Genomic DNA, 21641 nt, shown 5'->3' with positions numbered 1-21641 from the left:
TCAGGACGGGCCTGAAGGTCTCCATGTCACAGCCTGGCTCAGGCAGCTGAGCTGATGGATGCAGACTGGGTCACACAGCCCACAGCCCCTGCACTCCCCAACATCTACTGCCAGCAGGGGAGTAGGGATGCTCCTCTGGTTTCCAGACCAAGGACACAACAGCTGAGCAGCTCGCAGGGCACTCACCCTGAGCTGCCCTGACTCTGGCTGGGACTGGGTTAATTTTCTCCCCAGTAGCCAGTACAGTGCTGTGTGTTGGACTTGGTATGAGAATAATGTTGATAACACACCAGTGTTGTAGTTGTTGCTAAGTAGTGGCTTACTCTAAGCCAAGGACTTTCCAGTTTCCCATGTTCTGACAGTGAGGAGCTGCACAGGACACTTGGGAGGAGCACAGGCAGGACAGCTAATCTGAAGGAGCCAAAGGGATTTTCCATGCCATAGAACATCATGTCCAGTATATAAACTGGGGGATTTACCTGGAGGGGTCGATCACTTCTTGGGGATGGGCTGGGCATTGGTCAGCAGGTGGTGAGCAACTGGGTTGTGCACCACTTGTTTCTCTTGGGTCCTTTACTCTCTTTCCCTCTCCTTATCATTTTTATTATTATTATACTTTGGTTCAATTATCAAATTGTTCTTCTCTCAACCCACAAGGTTTACCTTTTCTTTCTGAGTCTCCTCCCCAGCAGGGGTGTGGTGAGGTGTGAGTGGTTGGGTGGTACTTGATTGCCATCTGGGGTTAACGTGGCAACCCTCCTGATCTCCCCATCTGCATACAAGGAACCTGCTCCAGGAAGTCCCTGCAGACTTATAAAGAGGGGGGGCAGAGTGCAAGCCAGGGGCAAAAAGCAGAAAGGAGTTTAGGGTCTCTCCATCTTACCTTCTTGTAGAAAAACAGAACTTAAGGCCCTCTGTTATACAGGAAAAGAAGACTTTTACTCTGCCTAAAATCCTCCTAATTCCACAATCTCATTTGTGAAATTGAAGATCAGAAGGCAGATAATCAGTTTTTAGACCTACTCAGCACTTTGGTGTCCTGTAGGAGCCACTGGGCAGCAGGTCCAGCAGGTTTGCAGCAGTTACCTTGTCAGGGAACCACTTGGGGATACCAAAATTAAAGCCCCATCTCCAGCCTTTTGTATCCCAAAGGGTTTCAGTGTTCTACTTTTTGGGCCTGGCCAGCTCTAAGAGGATCCTGATATTGCAGCTGGTCCAAAGCCTTTTTCCTCTCATTGCAATTATTGTGGAACTATCAGCCACTCACACCACATATGTGCTCCCAGGGCTGTCTGCAAGGACAGGTCATTCACCTCTTGGTATAATCCTGTGTCTCAAGGAGCCCTATTCCTGATTGTGTACCTGGAAGAAATTCAGAGGCCGCAAGCTCAGAAGCCCTCTGGGAACTTGCAGGATAGAGAGAGAGAGAGAGGACAACCATTGACTGCATGACATCAGAAACAAATGCAAATCCCTCTTTATTTCAGGTCATGTCAGTTTTTCACAGAAGCCCTGTTGGCAACAGCAGTCCATTCAGTCAAATGCAATGGATTAAAAATTCAATTTTTTGGGGTACTCCTCAAAATGCCTCCAAATACATACATAAGTTATTTATAAATATGCAAAATTTACGATAGAAACAATGACTAGTATAGCAGTTACAGTGAAATTTCCAGTAGTAAAAAAAAGTAAACCCAAATTGTCACAGGGTCAGCTTCTTTGGAGGGAACTGATCTCAGAGCATTTCAATTCCATACTAAGATAAATGACCTCTCTACTAAGCCAAGGCTCTTGTCCCTTACCCTGAGCTTGCAGCAAGTAAATTCAGGCTTTCACATCTCAGCCCTTGAGCAAAGAGCAGCACAGCAAATCAGGTGGCACAAAAAGCCCTGGGTGGGAGGGGTCTGCTCCCACCCTAGGCACAGTCAGTACCTATGTTGCCAGCCCATCTCAGAGGGGAAAGAAGCTGCTACAGAAAACCTGCCTCAGGAAAGGTTTGCCCTTCTCCCAAGGCCAGCTGCAACATTCTGTGTCATATCTACTCCAAAAAGTTGAAGCATTTCTGCTTCCCTTCAAACTGGGTGTGTTGAAGGAAAAATAATCCCTTTTTCCCATACTATACGCTCTGAAATAACTTGGCCCCAGTGGGCCAAGCAATCCCTGAAGCTGTCATCAGGTCTTAGCCCATTCTGTGACGTGGGAAGGTGCACGGTGCTTTGTCAGTGGAGGTACTGCACAGACAGGAGACATTCCAGCTGCTACAACTCAAGACAGGTAGGTGGGGGCTCTGGATTCTGAGTCAGACAGCAAGGCAGCAAAACCAAGCACAGCAGCAGAGACAGGGCTACAGAACAAGGATAACTGTCAGCATTTCATAGCTGTCCAGGAATACATGTGTATGTGCACTGTTGTCTATTAAATATTATTAGTTCCTCATAATTATCACTAGTCCCTCCCCCAGCTCAACACCTTGGTTGAAGGGCAAATCTGAGCCATTTCAGTGTCTGCTGCCCCTTGCCTTTGGCATGCAGAATGGGAACCTCCAGGTCAGTCATCGGCAGAGATGTTGCACCAGCTGCTCGAACTGCTCCCGGTGCTGGTAGATGTACAGCTGGGTGTCCCAGAGAGCGTTCACCAGCACTGTGTCATTCACCTCGTCCAGCATCACCTCCGTGTGCAGCTGAGGGCTGAGCCTGCAGACACCAAGACAGCATCACCAGCTGGGCACAGATGCGGAGGTGGTCAGGCACAAGCCTGCCAAGCAGGAGACTTTTGCCAAGGGGCTCCTGCCACTGAGATGCTCACTGGCCCTGTATCTGTCAGACTTGCAGAGCCACAGTTCAGCAACCGCAGCACATGAGGGACAAATCTAAACCAGGCTGTGCGTGGTGGAATGGGGCAGGATGCACATCCCGAAGGACCACACAAGACAGCAACCCGCAAGCCTCCACTAAGTGTCCCCAGACCAGGCGTGCTTGGAGCATCAGTTCATGCAGAGGCCAGGGCATCCTCTGTTGTGTCACTGAGGCATGAGGGTACAGGCAGGGGACAGGTTTGGGCAGGCATGCCTCTGGAGGGGATGCTGTTTGGGATGACGCATGCCACAGCCAGGTCTGAAGTGAGAGGGATAAAAATAGATCTGTGCAGACAGTGGAAAGGAAGCTCCTACCGGAAATACGGGACATCCGTCATCTCACACCAGGCCCTGGCACGATCCACAGCTGGGCCATCTGCGTCAGTGCACTGCAGGAGAAACAGGCCCACAGTTACAGCCTGACTGCTCTTCCCCTGCCTGCAAGACACTTCCCTGGCACCAAGTTGAACTGCACAAGCTGCAGAGGGAAAAGGAAAACCAGGAGCAAGTTCATCCTGGATGGCCCTGCTTGCCACCAAGAGTGAGGCACCTTTTTATTTATTTATTTTTATTTTTAACGTAAGAACAGTGCTCCTGATCTTTGGGACACAAGGAATTGCACCCTACAGATCCTCCATACATCACAGCATTGAGTAGACTCCCTTAAAGAAACTTCCAGGAGGACATGAATGACAGCCTCCTTGGGATTTTATTCATTCTGTCCAAGCCCTGTAACAGCACAGCCTGTGATTACTACTATCGTGGCACAGGTCCCTGAGAGCCCTGAAATAAAAGACAGGGGAAGCAGAGGGACTCCAGGCACTTTCTGACTTTAGGAAGTTAAAAAGGAGATAAAGCAACAGAATTAAGATCACAGTCAGAACTTCCATTCTGATCCTTCTGGCTTTCATTCATTTGGAGTGTTTTCATGCACAACAGTTCATGATCTTTCTGAAACATGCAAGCTCTTATTCCTATTACACACTCCTAACCACAGCTCTCAAAAACTGTTTTTTATTAGTGACTCTTCCACTTCTCTAGCGTTTACTGATTTCCCCAGTGGGGACAACAAGGCTTTTCTAAAGAAAAATGAATTGCTCTTTTCCAAGGAATGACTTTTTTTTTTTTTGGCCCGGGTTGCTCATATGGTAATCAATGCTGCAAATGTTCCTAAGGGTCACTGACCACCATCCTGTCCTCAGCCCCTTTCAGCTGCAAGAACCTGCCTTGGAACTCAAAATCCCACAGAAGCAGACAGGTCTTCAGACCTGCTGTGCTCCCGCAATTCTTAAGTTACCCACTACATCCATGGTCAGAGCAGTTCCAAGGAAATAGAATTTACTTCCAAAAGGAAGAAGCTGAAGACTGGAAACTTTTTCTCCCTCCCTGCAAGCAACCCCAGGGGTCTTTCCCCATCCCCTCCTCCCAGTACTCACACAATCCACCACCATCTTGCCAAGTTCCCTGGCCCCAAAGACAGTCTTCGCCAGCTCCCAAGGGTTGGAGGGGCGGAAAACATCCACAGAGCTCACTGGGATCTGCGGAGGCTTCCCTGTCCCCAGGGAGACCACCAACCCCAATTTTCTTACTTCCTGCCTCCGACCCTGTGGACAAACAAAAGATTTGTTTACTAGAACCAACAACGAAGGCAGAGCATGTCTTTCACAGCAGTCCTGGGGAAGCTCTGAAAGCCAAGGCAAAAGGCTTAGTAGTCTTTTCTCTCCCCTTAAGTACAGCCTGGTGAGACAGGTGTGTAACCCACAGGAGTTCATCAGTCGCACTGTTCTGTCCCTTATCCCCCTGACTGCACCTAAACTCATGGGAACACCCTGGAGATGAGTCTTGGGACCAGATGACCATGAAACAGTACAACTTTCAGACATTCTGACAACACACCTTCCCTTTCAACTACAGGGAACAACAGCTGCCAGTAGTTATTCATGTTTTTTTAAGAACTTGCCATACCACAGAAGGCATTCCCTCTTCAGCCTCACAGAGTACCCTATGGAGTAATAAATGGAGTCTTCTCCATTTATTTTTGGGCAGAAAAAGGCCCTGCAGAGCTGCATCAAGGGCCACACACAACCATCAACTGAATCATCCTTGTTCAAAGTAGCAAGGAGAGGCTGATGAGGCTGTCTCCATGTCTCACACCCTTGTCAGAAGAGGTATCTCCCCTCCCAGCCACCATTCCCAACACATATTCCCCTCCAAACACTTCCTTTCAGAGTGCTGCACTGCTACCTAGTTTATCCACTAATATGCATCCATTGCCAAATCCATTTCCTCTTCAAGGGAGGCTCAGTGGGGCCAAAACACCCCAGTTACCAGGCTAGGATTTCCCTCACCTTTTTGATGAGCGTCTTATTGTACTCGTGGATCTCCGCCATGGCGTCGAGGGTCGGGTTGTTGGCCAGCAGCCCTCCATCCAGGAAGCGGCCGATCGGCCGGAAATAAGTGGGAGCCGCACCGCTACAGCGGGCAGCGCGCCACACCAGCTGGTCTGGACAGGGAGGAAGCAAAAGGCCTCTTGCAGCAACTCTGCTGTGCACCAGGAGCACACTGCCTTCACCAGCACTAAGCAGGAGGGCTTGCAGTCCCCGAAAACTCTGCCCTGCAGAGTTTTGCTTCTTTCTCCCAACAGCAGGGCCTCTGCTTGGATGCACAGAATGATTTGGGGGGACTTTAAAAGATGTTCTCAAAACTTTCCACATATCCTGGGTCAAATTCACTTTCTATCTGCTTCATTGCTGCTATTTTGATAGTGAACCAGTTGTGTATGCTAGACAAAGCAGCAAGCTGGAGGGGGCTGCATGCTTCAGTTACACAGCTCTTCCATGTTTTTCTGTGAGAGCCCAGGGAAAGGTACTGACTGTATGCAGGACTGCTCTAGCAGACCCCTTCCTCATGAACCTTGCCAGCCAGTCCCTGTTCCTGGTACAAGAGAAGCCAGGGGAGGAAGAGAAAGGAGAAAAGCCAAGCACCATTAGGACCAAACTATAAGTCAAGACCAGCGATGAGCCATTGCTGGGACGCCCTGATTTTTAGAGTGATGGAAGAAGAACATTAAATATGTCCCTGTCAACCTTCTCTGCCAACCAGACGGACTTCTGTGCACCATAATTTACCTTCTGGCTGAGTGAGTGGTTTGAAAGATGCACTTGTCTTGTATTCAGTGGAGGTTTTTGTCTCTGGTACAGGGTAATTCCGGAAAAGGTGGAGCTCAGCTGGCTGTCGGTCACACAACGTCCCGGTCACCATAACCCTAGGGAAAAGGACATGAGAGAATAAGAGTAAAATGGAAAAAAAAGTATTTAGGCTTCAACAACCTGCACATCACACTCCTGCAGATCTGCTCTAAGGAGAGGCTGAGCATCTCTAGAGCACATGCAGGACAGCATCAACTAGCATAGTCCCAGGCAAGACTTACTTGGGTTTTCGGACATCTGTCATTTTGGTGTTTTCCCCAAATTCCTTCTTCAAGAACTCATCCAGGGGCTCTGACTCGTAGGGCCGAGACCCCCGGAACACCATGTCCTTCATGCGGAAGTACAGGCAGCGCATGTAGTCCATGGACTTCCCTGAGACAGGCAACAGTGTTGGCAGGAGCAGGAGCAAGAGGAAGGGTAGGCAGAACAAACAGCACATCAGAGCTAGGACTTTCCAGAACAAGCAGGAGATGGGAGGCATCACTCCCAATCCCACTCCCTTCCCAAGCTGCCTGTCATCTGCTTCATCCTCAGCAGCATGACTGGGAAGGATTACAGAGGAAGAACAAACTTGGAGCACAGTTTCCCACCACCAGAAAGTGTCAACCACTTTGCTCTGAAGCCCCTGTGGAGAGCATAGGAAGAACGGAATATTGCACTCTGTCACCACTCACTTCCCAAAGCCCAGAAAGCTGCTCAGCTGATGTAAGAAGCAAGCGCAAAGCCAGGTCTAGGTTTTCCTTCATTAACAAACATCCCATCCCTCCTTTGGCAGGCAGGTACAAAAGATCTCAGTCAGGACTCAGAGAGGCAGCTCCCACCCCACACCCATTCCCCACAGAGGTGTGCTCAGGCCCACAGCAGTGAGAAGGGGCCCATTGTTTGCACTGTCCTTACCATGTACAATAGCCAAGGCCAAGATCCCTCCAGTGCTAGTCCCTGCGATCCAGTCAAAAATCTCTCGAATGGGACGGCCCGCAGCTTTTTCGATAGCCAGGAGGAGCTGGATGAGCACGAGGCCCCGGATGCCCCCTCCATCCAAGCACAGGAGGCGGTCCTGACTGGAGAGAGACGGACACAGATGACTAGCAACTGTGGGACAGATTACAAACCACAGAACACTGCATACGAATGTGGCTTTGGGAGCAGGAAATTATGCCAGTTACTAGATTGCTGCAGAGTAATCAGTGAATTAAGAAATCCAGCAGTGGTCTCTCAGGTGCAAATAAGACACATCCAATAATCCTTGCCAGAGCTGGTGCAACACCCATTGCTCTTGCATAGCCATCTCTAACCTCTGCACCAGAGAGTACCAGCTGAAACCGCACCCAAGTCCCTTACTACACTCCAGTGAGTATTGTGTCATAAATAAAAAGCAGATAGCCCTAAATCCTGCCAGCAGCACTTCAGTGCCAACCCTTCCTCCACTCCATGCAAGATGAGGTCCTGAGGAGCTGGGCGAGCATCAGGGCAGCGTGTGGAGATGGGGTAATCACAAAACTAAAGCAGCATTGGGTGCCCAGTGGCACAGGAAAGGGACAGAGCAGGGGTTTCACTTGCTGAGCTCAGGCTCCACTGCAGCTCCAGGGCTGCCCACAGGACAGGCAGTGGTCATTTATTGAAACAGAAATTTATCGCAAGGTGTTGGCAAAAACTGCAACAGCAATGGACATTAAATATCAGCTCTGAGGAAGCCACCCCCACGGGTGTGGGAGGGGAGAATTCACACACAGATTTCACTTTCAAGTTGCATGGGAGCCTGGACAGAAGCTGCTCCTCACTTACTTTCTTCTGTCTTCACTGGGCATGTCCACAACATCTGGTGCCTTCAACAACTGTCCGAGAGTTGCGGAAACATACAGAACATCCTGGTACCCTACAGGGCCATGAACATGCAAAAGGAAAGAAATATTAGGGACCATCAGTGTGGTGAATGATTTCCACCATAATCACAGAGAGAATATCCAACTCCCTTCCCCATTGAATAAAGCTGCCTGTAGGAGACACGAGCCATCTTACCCACAGCCAACAGGTACCCCCCAGACTAAACTCCACACCAAAGAAGTGCAACACCATCCTTTAGAGTGTGCAGCTGGAGATGCACCGGCAGAGACAAATGATTTGTAGAAGCAGAAGATGAGCACAGTGGGTGAGAGAGAAGGCAGAGCCTAGCAGTGTGCCCACTAAGCAGTTTACTGCAAGCTGCTAAGATAAAACCTAAATCTACTCCTCGAGGTAACCTAGGCAGGAGAGCTGTGGAGACAGAGTGGCTTGTCATTACCCCTCAGCTGATGTTCACCCAGGCTGCCCTGGGTGCAGGGCACCGATCCAGGCTAGGTGAGAAGCCAGCCTACAAAACCAAAAGAAGAACAGGGGGAGAGAAGTTACATACTCCTGCCAGCACCCAGGCTGGAAGGTTGTTGTGTCTAGAGCACATGGAAACAATGAATGTGGTGAGGAGTTTCTTCAAGGGCCAGAGTCCAAGACAAAAAAGGGTCTTGCTCTGTCACTGCATCAGAGCTGAAACTGGGTAGGGGTTGCCTTCACCACGCCATGGTGAGAAGAAAGTCCTGGTGTCAGCAGCCAGTGAGATTTGTGGTGACAGACACACTCCAGGGTTGTCCTCCAGCCTCATAGGAAAGCCTTTGCAAAGGAAACCTCCAGCCCGAGATGGGAAGAGGTCCACAAGAAGCTGCTAGCTGCCTCCATGCTCCTCTCATGAGGGTGAGAGCCTCCCTTCAAGTCAACTCACCCACTACTCTGTAACCCCTCCCGCTGCCTCTGCCTGAGCTCAATGGAGATGGAAAGCCCAGCACTTAAAATAGACCCGTGTGTTTATTCACAGAGTCTGGGCAGTATAAAGCACAAGCTACGACACAGTTGCATGTCCTAAAGTAGGCTTTTCCTCTACATAACAAACCTGTGACCCGGGTTACTTATCCTCAGACTTCACCCCTTCCCTCTCCCAGCTGCTGGCCTCCAGGATCTGAAAAAGTCACACTTCTAAATCCCCTTGTGCCCAGTACAACACTGGGTGGTCCTCAAGGCAGACCACTAAGTACATGACCCAGTGGATAAAGTACATGCCAGCAACTAAGTGCTACACCTCTTCCAGAAGGGTGAAGGAATCAGTCTTCCTGCTCCTTTTTACAGAGCTGCATCTGTCAGTTCTATAAAACAAAAGTCTGGAGTACGAGAGTTTAGAGTACACACAGGAAAAGCAGAGAAAAGAGATAGGATCCTGCAACAGCTGAACGAGGACAGAGTCACGACAGAGTCACCAGATACTGAGAGCTAAGACAGTTCCCAGAGCATGGCCCATCTGAAGAAGAGATCCAAGACAGCACTGTGAAGTATGAAGGAAGGAGAACAAGAGAGGGCCAGGGAAGGCTTTACCTAAGCTGTTGAAGCTGCTCCGTGAGGAAGGTTGGCCTTCCAGGAAGGAGGCGGCAGATGGTGCCAGGCTTGGGGAGTCAGGGTTGGGTGGTGGGTGGCAGCGTTCGGTCCCTACAGTTTGCAGCAGGTCTAAGAGCACTTTCCGGTTCGCACCTTAGGTGACGGAAGGGGGAGTCACAGATCAGAAAGAGAATCAGTGCACGCACACACCGGGGGATAACGTGCTCTGCCAAACTCATAGCAGGTCTGAGCCTCACAAAACCTCTGGGATGACCCGAGGAAGGGGAAAGCACATCCCGGGTATCTCTCCCAAACACCAGGCAGCAGGACTTGTGCACAGCAGGAGTACCCGGCGCTGTGCTGCTTCAAAGGAGGTGTGTGCCACACACTTCTTGCCACTGAAGAACCACCCGTGTCTGCTCCCACCTGAGCAGTTCAGCAGCACTGCGTCATCCTGTTGTGAGCCTGCAGTGCCTGACGTGGTGGTGTGAAAGAGGGGGAGTGCAAGTGCATGCCAGCTTTTCCTCTTGCATCTCTGTCTCACAGAAGAGAAACCGATCAAGGGCTAGTAATACAAAGCCTACACCGCTAGCAAAGGAAGCGCCTACCCTGTGAGCGACTACAAAAGCATACTGGAAAAGCATACTGGAGAGGCATCACCCATGCGTGGCAGGCTTTCACTGCTTCCCAAGCCACCGTTTCAGCCACCAAGGGGAGACAGGGTGCCAGATTCACCCTGTAAGGCTGCTGACATGCTCCCTCACCTTTGCTGCTCCTGGCTGCCAACAGTCCTGGTGTCTCCCCAAAATCATTGGGGATCTCGATATCTCCTCCAAACACGACGATCGCTTTGATCATATCCAGGTGGTCGTGCTAAGGGACAAGAGAAAGCTCAAGAGCCACTACGTGATTTTTCATTCCTTCCCTCCTCCTTTTATTAGCCAGATCCGCCCACAGGGGATCACCACATGGAAGGCAAGAGCCAGAATTTCAAAGGAGTCTGTCTCTGTTTCAGCCCTTCAAGAAAACCCTCTCTCTCCTTCCCAGCATCCTCTGCAGAAAGCTCACCTTCATGGCCAGGTGCAGGGGTGTGTTGCCATTCTGACCGCGGGCGTTGGTGTGGGCGCCGTGTGTCAGCAGGACCATGGCGCAGTCGAAGCGTCCCCTCTGCACCGCGATGTGCAGAGCCATGTCAGCCGTCCGGCTGGTCACGTTCACCTGGGAGCCGTACTCCAGCAGCAGCCGTGTCATCTGTGCCCAACGTGCAGGTGCCAGGTCAGGAAGAGATAAAGCAATCGTAAGGATAAACACCTGGGTGCTCAAACCATCCAGATCTCATGCAAGCAAAGCAGGGGAAGAGGAGGGAGCCTTAGCCTGGGTATAGTTGGCTGGCAGATGCCAGCTGAATTTTCCAAGCACTGGAGATGGGGTTTCTGGGTCTTTTACCACAGAACTAGCTGGTGGTTTTGCAATCTGGCTGGAGCTTCTGGATGCTTTGGGATTTATATGCAACTGTAATGACTGGCTGAGATCAACTGAGAAAAAAACAGTTCTTACTCAGGCCAGGATCCTTTCAGACTGGAAGGAAAAAGTTTTCTCCCTGAACTTCTCTTTATAAGCCAGGCAAATTTAGGTCTGTTCTGAAACTCCACAGGACATTTCTGAGCAGGATGTGATACTGGAGGAGGGAGAAGAGTCTTGTAATAGGAAAGCCCTCTGCTTGCAACAAGCACCATTTAGGTGGCTCCAGCATGGCATATCACTGACCTGCTCATCTCTGGTAGAACATGACCGTCATGCACATGTCACCCCCCCTCCCCACCTCACACTTCCCCTGCAGTCTTTAAGGCACTGATTTGTTTGCTTCCAGGAAACTGTCAGGTAACGAGAAAAGAGCTCCCTCCCAGGGCAATTGTGCTTCAGGGACAGTGCTGCAATTTCCTCAACGAAAGGGAAAAGGGACAAGCTGGCAGTTTCACAGTCACAGATGAAGTACTAGGGATGACTCCACCAGTTTATTTCACTGCAAGGCTCCACTGCTCTGTCCCCCGTGGCAAACAGCACTGATTGGCACAGGGCAAAGGGAATCAAACACTGGGCTGGCTGGGCTCTGACACTTCCAGGGCTCTGCACATGCAGTTGGAAAGGGACAGGTTAGCAGCAAGAGGAATTAACTGCATGCTGGGTGGCAGCACAGGTTCTCACCATGGATTGGCTCCATTTACCTCTGCCTTCTTCGCCCAGTGTAGTGGAGTAGCTTCATAGCGTGGGTCCTTGGAGGAAACCTGGCTGGCATCTACCTCGAGGATGGCCTGGGCACACCTGTCAGACAATGACATGACGGGAGGGGTGGCTGCTGTCTTCACTCAAGACCTCTGCCCACATCAGTACCTGCCTTCCACCCAGAGGAAAACCAGGAAACCCTTCAGCAGCAGCAGGGTCTCTGCAACACCTGCAAGCTCCTCAGCTGCACTTTTATTTTGCTCTTTACAGAAAGGGTGGGTGCAACAGGAAGCATACAAGCAGTACAGCGTTCAGAGCAGGAAAATCTCTTCCCAATTTCAAGCTGTGGAGCAACACCTGGGTGCTTCTCTGATACAGGAATATGGCATTTCTGGAAACTCTCAAGACCTGAGAGGAAATTCTTCTCTCCTCTGTTTCCATGGAAACATGGGGATAAAACTGAAATAGTTAAACACTTGCTGAAATTAAGAGTCTGTGTACTTCTCTATGAGTGAAAAATCACACCTGTTGTGAACAGACCAGTATCTGATGCCTAGAAAGTGGGGTAGGTAGACTTAGAAAATATAAGCATATGCTCTCCTCTCTAAAACACCACCAAACAAACCCTGCACAAGAGATCAAGTCTCAGTGCAAACTCGGGGACCTAAGCACATTTTGGGCTTGTGAATGTGTCTCTAATGTTGGAAATTGCTTTTTAAAATGCTGAAAAATCACCTAGCTGCAGCTAGTGTTGGCTTGAGAGCCCTATTTTCAGAGCTCAGATACCCTATAAGCATTAAGTATCGTAAAGTATACACAAAGCAAATCAAATTTCTCCAGGGAAAACCAAACAGAGAGTAAACATTGTGCCTCTTTTGATTCAGTTCCAGAGTGTGTTATTAAGAGTCAAGAGTACTTCTGGCCTATAGGAGATGGGAAAAAATAGGCTCTGCAATGAGATCTTATTAGGATCAGAGCACTCAAAGGCAGAGGTGCATCAATTAGCAATGCTATTTAAGCATCAGTGAATCATTTTCTCACAACTCATTTTGAGAAAAAGTATTTCACAAAAGGTTTTTTGAAGTCTGTCTTTCTCCTGATGTCTAATACTGAATAATATATTAATTCACGGAAAAGCCTTTCTTTTCTGAAGGAATTTCTTTCTTTCCCACACTAGCATTTCCCTGTTCATTTGCCAATTCAGTGATGCAGCAGAAGACTGCACAAGACATATTCCTACTGAGCACAGCCCTGAAAGGGGTCCGGTGTTGGACAGTGCTGAGCCAGCAGACAGGTTCCCAGACTGGAGGGAGAGCCATGTTCTGGCAGCCCAGGCAGTTACATACCCCTTGTGGGAGAACTTGAGTGCTGTGTGGATGGGGTATCCCAGTATGCCCACAACACTGCAGCTGGCGCGGCATTTCAGCAGGGAGCGCACCATGTCCTCTTTGCCCAGCTGGCATGCGAGGTGCAGAGCGGTCAGCCCCTCATGGTTCAGGTGGTCCAAGCCAGTAGTTGGGGTTCTGCCCAGGAGCTGGAAAGAGGAGAGAGTAGATAAACAAACAGACAGAGAGACATGGAAGAGCACTGTCTCTCTTCCTGAGCTGCGAGGACAGACTCTGGAGCACTGGTCTCCTCATGATGCGACAGAGTGTTCTCTCCACACTTGCTTGCAACACAGTAGATATGGATGCACTCCTTGTTTTGTCTCCCCAGAGGGGAGCTCTCCGTGCCCTCTTCCTCTGGCCCAGGTGCTTCTGAGACATCCCTCGGCCAAAAAGGGCTCACACCACCTTGACTGACACAGTCCAGCAGACTCCTACCATCTCACCATGAGCCAAGCACGGGCCAACCAATTGACAGCACAAACTGAAAACAGCAGCATTCCCTCCTGCTGCAGCCCCATCAGCTGGCAGGAGCTCAATCTCCCCTCCAAACCCACTGCTGCTTTCAGACAAAAACAGGATTCTGTTTAAAACATGCATGTGGGAGTATGTTTGAAGGAATTTTCCTATTTTCCCTGTAAATTTTAGATCTGTTGCCTGCTGGCTGGTTTGTTACTTGAAAACATCCCACTGCTGTACTGGGGAAACCCTGCAAGCCCTGGTACACACAAGAGAGAGAAGTGGGATTTTAGTTTCTTTTCTCTGGTTTAGCAAGAAATCAATTGAGAAAAGAAACAGACAAGAGACTGATCAGACCTGGAAGTATTTCTGTAACAATGAGCCAAGTTGATACCTTCAGAGAAATAAAGAGGACACCTTTTTAACACAAAGTTCCTAACTGCCCTGCTCCACACCGTGGCAAGCCCTCATCCTCATTCCTCCACCATCATGCATTAGAAAACCCCAGCACAATCTGGAGGGCAGAGGGAGGGCTGTCACAACAGGTATTGGGCAAACGTCAAAGTTGCAGCCATAGCAGAGAGTCAGTCTTGGGCTCCCACTGAGTCTTGGGAAGCTGACGGATCTCAGGAACCACATGTAAAGCCACCCACACCCTTACAAACCCCATCACTCTGCCCAGCACTTCTCAGCAATTGAGAACACGTCTGGCTTCAGAGTGTCTCTGCCTCAAGGCTGATCGCCATCCCCTGTGCAAAGCCACTCAATTCAAACAACAAGTCCTGCAGCTCAGGACAGCCCAGGGCAGCTCCAAACTGTCCTTCAGTCTGTGGGCAATGCATGATCCCCCAGGGCAATGTGAACACACATTTCCCTACGGGAGCACTCTGCCCGAAACAAAATACCCTGCAGGGAGGAGAGAGGGAAGGGACAGCCACAGGCCTGAGGAAAGGCAGGATGAAGGTCTAATGTAAATAGCAGTAAAGGACACTTTCTGAGGAAACTTGCTTAATATCCTTGTTCCAGTGCAGGGTGGAATTGGGAGCCCCTTTATGGGAAACAAGACCAGTAAAGAGAGGAAATAAGAGGCTGATATCAGACTCAAGCATTAACTAGACAGGGGGAACTGACTTTCTCCTCCCCCCGTCTGCAGCTGTTTTCCTGTCTCTCTCCTCACAGCACAGAGATGACCCGTTCTGGTCCCACTTTTCCCCAGACTAGAAATCGCCCCCACCTCAATGATCTGGGGGTTGCTCCCTCGCACAGCGTAGTGGAAAACAGTCTCCCCGTTCCTGTCGGTAATGTCCACCCGCGCATGGCACTCCAGCAGCTCCAGCAGACACTCCATGTCTCCCTTGCGGCACGCCAGGTGCAGCGGGGTGCAGCCATCCTCGCTGTCCGTGCTGTTCACACAGCTGCAAGAGACAAGTCGGTGTGAGGACGAGGAGTGGCTGCGAGGAGGAGGACGTGCAGCCGCTCCAGGAGCTGATACAGAGGTACCTGCCCTATCTGCCCCATCTGGTGTGAACCATGAGGATCACAAAAGCCCAGCCTCTTGCCAGGGAAGAACCACAGGGAAGGGCTATCAGGCAGTCCTGCCCTGGAGTCTATCCCTGACCTGGTGCTTCTTCCTCCGTATGGGATCGGTTCCCCCTGCACAAAGGCAGGCAGGAGACAGCTTAGAGTCAGCAACCTAGTGGTGCCCTCCAGTCCCCTAACTCCTCACTAGTCCCCCCTATCATCAGTGAACTCTCTATGGAAACAGAGCAAGGGCTTGTAGCCAAAAACTTGCCAGACAGTCCTCCTGTGATTTACAAATTCAGCCACAAGCCCCTCCAAAGAGCAACTCCACAAGCGCTGTGATAATCTGACCAGCATCTCTAGCAGGACACTTCAACCTTTTCCCTCAAACACCAGAGCTCTGGGCTCTGCAGCAGGGGCCTGAAACCCACCAAGCAGCCCTACAGTGGCCACCAGGGCCCTCTGCCACCACTGCTGCCATCAAGGCACGGTGTAGCAAGGCCAGCACTTCCAAACTCATCTCTGCAGGAACCACAGGCTTTAAGCTACCCCAAGAAGCAGCCCCTGCTGCTTTGGCACATCAGGAAGAGATACTCTAACATGGCCTGGCCCAGCCTGCCCCCCCAGCACTGGAGACCCCCTGCTCCTTGCCTCAGGATATGGTTGTGCCGGAAGCTCTCCCGGCGGCCGAACTCCACAGCGACATGTGCCGCGGACCAGCTGGGGTGGCTGCGGAGGAGGTCGCAGAGCTGCTGGAGCTCCTCCAGGGACAAGGGCTGGCACGAGCTCTCGTAGAAAGGGCGCAGCTGCCGGGCATATTGCTCAAAGAGCACCAGGGCGTCTGCTTCGTTGTCCAGCTGGAAGAGCCTGGAGGAAAGGCAAACACAGGGTCGGTCCTGCTCAAAGGAACAACCCTGACCCCATGTTTCTGAGAGGAACAGTTCTCGAAACAGCAGTGCTGGGAACTTTCCTGTTTTTCCTCAACTGGCACCATGCTTGTTCCAAGAGAAGCACGGAAAATGTTTCACTAGCTGAGAGCATGTCCCATTCCTGAGGAATGTTAGGTTTTGGTCCGAAGTACCCTATGTTCCAGATGCTGAACCCGTAACAGGTGTGAGTAGAAGTACATGTACCTATGGATGCCCTGAACTATTTCAGAGCTGCCTGTTGTCACAGTGCTTGGACCCTGTCCTGTTTCGTTGGCCACCCGCCTACCCAAGGGCCTCCCAGCCCGCACAGCCACCTGCTGCTCAAACACATCACCCCGCAGCTGTGAACCAGTCCCAGGATCAGCCATACCGGGCCTCTGGTTTCCCTCTGCAGAAGGGATGGCTAAAGGTCTGCCACTCACCGGAAAGCGACCTGCGGGCTCTGTGGATTCACCAGGAGACAGTCCCAGGAGCGAGCGATGCTGTTCTTGTACAGGGCCACCCTGCCCTCCTCCCGCAGGCAGGTGTGACCGGCATACTCCGCGGCCGGCACCTCCTTCACCCGGTACGGGTTACTGAATATCTGCGTGACGCTGTTGATGGTGTTCACCAGCCGCCCCAGGAACTGCATCTTCCTGGAGCCTCAGGCGGCTCCGGCCGGCCGCTACCCTTACACGGGCTGTGTGACTCAGCGCCTGAGTAGGAGAACCAGAATTGCCAGGGTAACACGGGGCCGGGAACAGGGATGGGAACGGGGATGGACACTGGGACGGGGCCGGGCAAAGGACGACGGGCCCCCAGCGCCCCCCGCGCGCAATCCCCGGCGCGCACCGCCCCCTGGGACGGGCCAATCAGCGGTGCCGCCCCCCGGGACGGGCCAATCAGCGGTGCCGCCCCCCGGGACGGGCCAATCAGCGGCACCACCCCCAAGGGCGGACCAATCAGCGGCGCCGCTGCCGGGGCGGGGCCGGGGGGGCGGGGTACGCGCCACACCCGCCGCTTTCCCGAAGAGAGGAGGGCGGAAGGGCGGGAGGCGCCATCTTTGTGAGGGGTGGGACGGTAGGGGCGGAGCCGCGCCCCTTAAAGCGGCAGTGGCCCATTGCGGTGCGGCATTCTGCGCCCGGTACGGCCGTTCACCGGGCGTGCGTAGTCCTCGAATTAGGGTTATAACCGGCGCCGTTGGAGCTTGGCTGCGTTCGTAACGCGACGTGTTTAATACGCTGGCAGTGCGCCACAAGGGCGGTCACGCCGGGGCTCTCTTGGGGCAGCGGCCGCTTTAAGAGCAGCGTCCGCCCAGCGCGGCGGCGGCGGCGGGGAGGGGGCGCGGCGGGGTGACGTCACCGCATGACTGTGTTTTTATGAATGAAAAGAATCCGCGGGTGAGTAATCGTGGGGAGCGGGGCTGGAGCCGCCGCCCGACGCCCCGACCGGCACCGGCCCCGCGGCACCGCCGCAGCCGCCAGGTGAGCGCCGTCCGGGCGGCCTCCCTGCTCCCCGCTCCGCTTCTCCCCCTGCGGGGCGGCCGGGACAGGGGGGCGGCGGGGTCCGGCACCGGCTGGAGGCCGCTCTGCCTACGCCGAGGGCGGGGACCGGGGCTGGGGCTGGGGCTGGGACGGGATCGGACGGGTTGGGGGGGTGGGGGTGTCCGCGCTCGGTGCCGTCCGCGCTTTCCTCCCAGGTCCTAGCCACCGCCCTGGGGGGATCTGCCGCCGCTCCCCCGGCTCCGGCGGCGGCTCCCCGGCCCGGATTGCATCAGCTTCCAGCTGCCCCGGCTCCACCTTCCCCGCCGCCCCCCTCCAGCCCCTCATCCCTCGCGGGGCGTTCCCTGCCCTACCCCGGCCCCACTCGCCCCTCCGAGGGCTCCCCTGACGAGGACGGAGCTCCCCGAGGTGGGGAAAGGCTCCTGGGCTGCAGCCTGGGGTCCCGAACCCCTTCCCACTTTCCGAGCCCCGGGACGGGGAGGAACCGGACACCGACGAGGGACAGGCGCTGCTTCGGTGACTTTCTCTCTGTGCTGCTGAATCACGGGGAGGGCACTTCTCGCCCGCCCACCTGCGTGGCCCCGACCCTTCGTCCCCCGAGCGTGTGGATGCCCGACCCCTTGGGCCGGGAGCCGCGGTGCCCTCGCCCGCCGGGCCACAGGGGTGGAGGGGCGGCACCTCCGCGCGGGTCCCGGCTGGGTGGCCTCGTCACGGTGTCACTCCGTGGGTCTGCTACTTTTACTTTCCCTTCAACCTCTAGCGGATCCCTCCCCGGCTTCCTCCCCGCGGGGAAGCCTTGGCGTCCCAGCAGCCGGCTGGGGCGTTTTGGGTCCCCTGGGCAGAGCAGCATCCCCACCATCTCGGGATGGGATGAAGGAGGGATGGGAAGTCCCGCCTTCCTCTATTATTATTATTGCTTGCAGTCATCGTTGCTATTAATATTATTACTACGTACTTTTTTTAAACGAGTGGAATGAGTCACACGGCCCGGGGTGGGGGAGCATGTGGGCAGTGGGCAGGGGACCAGCAGGGCCGGTGTCCTCTGTTCCGTGGTGAGGCCATGGGCTGGCTGTAACCAGCTTCTCTCCTGGCTGCTCAACAGGGCCAGCGTGAGGGAACGATGGCTGCAGACGGGCTCTCCAGTAAGGCCTTGAAGGTGAGTGCCAGTGGGAACAGGGGGTTGGGAGGCAGGGGGCTGGTTTGGGGTGCCTCAGGCAACCGCCCCTCTCTCCGGCAGGTGAAGCGGGAGCTGGGGGAAAACACGCCGCTGCTGTCGGATGAGGAGCTGATGGGGCTCTCAGTGCGGGAGCTCAACCACCACCTGCGGGGCCTCTCCAAGGAGGAGGTGGCGAGGCTGAAGCAGCGCCGTCGGACGCTGAAGAACCGGGGTTACGCTGCCAGCTGTCGGGTGAAGCGCGTCTGCCAGAAGGAAGAGCTGCAGAAACAGAAGATGGAGCTGGAGTGGGAGGTGGACAAGCTGGCCCGGGAGAACGCTGCCATGCGCCTGGAGCTCGACACTCTCCGTGGCAAGTACGAGGCCCTGCAGGGCTTTGCCCGCACTGTGGCCACTCATGGGCCCACTGCCAAGGTGGCCACCGCCAGTGTCATCACCATCGTCAAGTCCGGCACCAACCAGGCTGCCTACTCCTAGTGCTGGCCTCCGTCCCCCGGCTGGGCACAGACCTCCCCGGGGCGCCTTCCCCCATGAATTGCCTCCCAGCCCTTCCTCAGCCTCCTCCCTGCTGGGACTTGTACCCAAAATCCTCCTTCTCCTCTCCCTTGACCTCCAGCTCCCCCATGTGGGGAGGGCTGCTGCAGTGTGGGTGCTGGAGTAGAGGACATGACCCCACTGATGGCCCCGACAGCCCCCTCCCCTCCTGGAGGTGCAGACAGGAGAGAGCAAACCCACACAGGCAGCAGTGGGGAAGTATCTCATGGCTCCAAGCTGGCGGGAAAACACCAGGTGCCTCCTTTTAGGGAGAGGGTATGGGAGAGCTGAATGCAGGCCAGGCAGTCCCAGGAGCCAGAGAGGGAAAGGAGGGGAGAGAGGTTTTGCAGTGCAGGGGAAGAAGGCATAAGAGAGGGATATCAGCATTGGGCACACAACTTGGACCATGGCTGGAGCAGGGAGGGAGGTGGCAGCATGGCTGGAGTCTCTGGGGATGGAGATGGCGAGGGAAGGTTGGTAGGTCAAGGCGGGAGAGAAAGTGGCTGCAGGTTGATGTCTGGTACGGGTGAATGGAATGGGAAAGCACTGTGGCAGCTTGTGGTGCAGGGAGGTGACAGTGATTCAGGGTCCCTTGGGCAGGAGAGAGCTGGGGGACATGAGTGGGTCAGCTCAGGCTGTTTTCCACAAAGGGGAGAAGCAGTGGTGCTGTTTTATCTTTCCCTATCACGCACATCCTTCACGCCTCTTCCTGCTGACGGGACACTCAGCCTGGCTGGGTGTCTCTGAAATGCAGCAGCACTGGCAGGAAGGAAGCGGAGGCAGCTGGAGCAGAGATAAACACTGTTTTGCTCAGCACGGGCCAGCTTGTACGGCCCCACCAAGCGCTCCCCAGTGCCCCACCGCCTACAAAGCCCATGGAAAGGTGCTTCTGGCCCTTGAGAGACAGCTGCGGAGGCAGAGAGAGGGGTGGAGGTGCAGGAGGTGGGAAGGAGGGACAGAGAGCTCCTGGGAGCTGCCTAGCAGGCAGGTAGGCTCCTCCCTTTTGGTTTTCCTCCAGCTTGGACACTGGTGTGGGACAATGGGCTCTTCGGCAGGCTGAAATGCTGGGGAAGAGCCGGGTTTGCAAAATATGGGCAGCACAGGGGAGGTAGAGGTAGACCTGTCTTGGCATCTGCTGCTGTGGATGATTCCCCTGCCCCTCCGTTCTGCCCCTGCCTGGGTATTGCCACGCCAGCCACCCTCGGCTGCAGCCTCCATCCCTCCCCAGAGAGAGGTGCCTGCCACTCATGGAAGGGCACTGTGGTGAGCATCCCCCCACCCCAACTCCCCTTGGGTTTATTTATTGCACGAACATAAGTTATTTTCACGTCCTCTTTGCCATTCCGCCTCTCGGCACAGCCAGGATGTTGGTACAGAGCCGTACTTTATATTTTATATATGCAAATCACATTTTATCTTATACTTATATAGAGCAAAAAAAAACTTATTTATTTTCTGACTTACAGTATGTGTCCTACCCGACTTCTCTGTATTTTGTAGACTTTACAAATAAAGCAAGTTCTTTTTTTTCCACAGGGAGAGTGTGTTTAGTCGTTCTTGAACTTGGGACAGAGCTGTGTTTCAGTGAGACCAGATTTTCTACCTCCCTCTAGCTTTGCTGCAGGACGTGTTCAAGAACATGCCCAAAAAAATGAGATGGGGGACCACTCATGACTCTTTAGAATAAGACAGATTTATAGTCCCTGAAAGAAAGGGGCTTGGAAAGCAAGCTTAATGCTGAACATCACTCCCCAAATCACTGCAGGAGCAGTTCAGCTATGCTCAATAAAGATTTTCCTAGGAAAAATAATGCTTTTCACTAGAAAAATTCCCTCTGGGCTGCCCTTAGACTGGATGCAGGAGGAGAGGCAGGTACAATCAGGGCAGCTCTGCCCAAAATCTTCCCTGCCAAGTGACCTCACTGCCTGACTCAGGAACAGTGAGTAGGAAAGGAGTGAGCTTGTCTCTGTGGATGGCAGAAGGGGAAGGAAATGTTGCAGGCACCTTACCCAGAGTTGAAGCCTGACCTCCTTGTGTGGAAAACCGCCTTTCCTCAGAGCTGAGGTGGAAGTGATGAGCATGTTCCCCTGATGCCTAGGTAGGCCTGGTCCCCAGCAGATTGCAGCACTCAGGATGTTTTGGGGTTTTAACATTCCCCTTCCCTCTGTCGCTTTCTGCCCTGGCCCCAAGGCTGCTCATGGAAGAAAAGCCCAGAGTCACTGTTTGTATGGGCCCATGTCAGAGAGCAGCCCCCTCTCTCCCAGAGGTGTTTCTCACTGAGCACCTAAGGTAGGATTCATTTCTACAGGTTTTTGACACATGCCTTGAGCCATGAGTGGTGTCTCAGCCCAGAGTGCTGTAGTAATGCTGCTCCAACAGCTCCTACAGACACCTGGACCTTTCCTTCTGAGGACAAAACATCCCAAGCCACCAAGCATCTGTCCCTGCATTGAGCAAAAGCTTAAAATCAGCTCAG

The 21641-nt window shown here is 53.3% G+C and overlaps 2 protein-coding genes across 7 annotated transcripts; one reads left to right on the top strand and one right to left on the bottom strand.

Annotated features, from left to right (window-relative positions):
- Window positions 1-1454: 1454 nt before the first annotated feature.
- On the bottom strand, window positions 1455-16815 carry PLA2G6 (phospholipase A2 group VI). Of its 3 annotated transcripts, XM_051785016.1 has the most exons (17): window positions 16399-16814; window positions 15699-15914; window positions 14761-14941; window positions 13029-13216; window positions 11685-11781; window positions 10528-10710; window positions 10224-10332; window positions 9460-9612; window positions 7849-7939; window positions 6961-7124; window positions 6285-6435; window positions 5983-6119; window positions 5203-5357; window positions 4291-4458; window positions 3170-3243; window positions 2519-2693; window positions 1455-2344 (listed from the first exon to the last, which is right to left on the bottom strand). In XM_051785016.1, the coding sequence occupies exons 1-16, from the start codon at window positions 16605-16607 to the stop codon at window positions 2552-2554; spliced, it is 2418 nt and encodes an 805-aa protein (XP_051640976.1). In that variant the 5' UTR covers window positions 16608-16814; the 3' UTR covers window positions 1455-2344; window positions 2519-2551. The 3 variants fall into 3 exon arrangements, with proteins under 3 accessions (XP_051640976.1, XP_051640975.1, XP_051640977.1); XM_051785015.1 differs by having other exon boundaries at window positions 1455-2693; XM_051785017.1 differs by lacking the exon at window positions 9460-9612 and having other exon boundaries at window positions 1455-2693; window positions 16399-16815.
- A 472-nt stretch (window positions 16816-17287) lies between these two features.
- On the top strand, window positions 17288-20698 carry MAFF (MAF bZIP transcription factor F). Of its 4 annotated transcripts, none has more exons than XM_051785030.1 (3): window positions 17288-17355; window positions 18560-18613; window positions 18695-20698. In XM_051785030.1, exons 1-3 carry the CDS (start codon window positions 17335-17337, stop codon window positions 19106-19108), a joined length of 489 nt encoding a protein of 162 aa, XP_051640990.1. In that variant the 5' UTR covers window positions 17288-17334; the 3' UTR covers window positions 19109-20698. The 4 variants fall into 4 exon arrangements, with proteins under 4 accessions (XP_051640990.1, XP_051640989.1, XP_051640993.1 ...); XM_051785029.1 differs by having other exon boundaries at window positions 17290-17439; XM_051785033.1 differs by lacking the exon at window positions 17288-17355 and adding an exon at window positions 17603-17865.
- Window positions 20699-21641: the final 943 nt, after the last annotated feature.

This window comes from Manacus candei, unplaced genomic scaffold, assembly GCF_025592945.1.
Source record: "Manacus candei isolate 608988 ecotype Guabito, Panama unplaced genomic scaffold, ASM2559294v1 h1tg000018l, whole genome shotgun sequence".
Classification (NCBI taxonomy): domain Eukaryota; kingdom Metazoa; phylum Chordata; class Aves; order Passeriformes; family Pipridae; genus Manacus; species Manacus candei.
Note: the sequence above shows the minus strand (reverse complement) of the source record. Positions and strands in the feature narration are given on the sequence as shown.

Excerpts from the sequence above, each read along its gene's own strand:
- MAFF (XM_051785029.1), top strand. The coding sequence starts at position 17,335 with ATGAATGAAAAGAATCCGCGGGTGAGTAATCGTGGGGAGCGGGGCTGG. Across the intron at positions 17,440-18,559 it reads GGCACCGCCGCAGCCGCCAG|GGCCAGCGTGAGGGAACGAT; the intron begins GTGAGCGCCGTC and ends GCTGCTCAACAG. Across the intron at positions 18,614-18,694 it reads TCTCCAGTAAGGCCTTGAAG|GTGAAGCGGGAGCTGGGGGA; the intron begins GTGAGTGCCAGT and ends TCTCTCCGGCAG.
- PLA2G6 (XM_051785015.1), bottom strand. The coding sequence starts at position 16,607 with ATGCAGTTCCTGGGGCGGCTGGTGAACACCATCAACAGCGTCACGCAG. Across the intron at positions 7,125-7,848 it reads CCCAGTGAAGACAGAAGAAA|TCAGGACCGCCTCCTGTGCT; the intron begins GTAAGTGAGGAG and ends GTCTCTCTCCAG. Across the intron at positions 6,120-6,284 it reads ACAGATGTCCGAAAACCCAA|GGTTATGGTGACCGGGACGT; the intron begins GTAAGTCTTGCC and ends CCTTTTCCCTAG.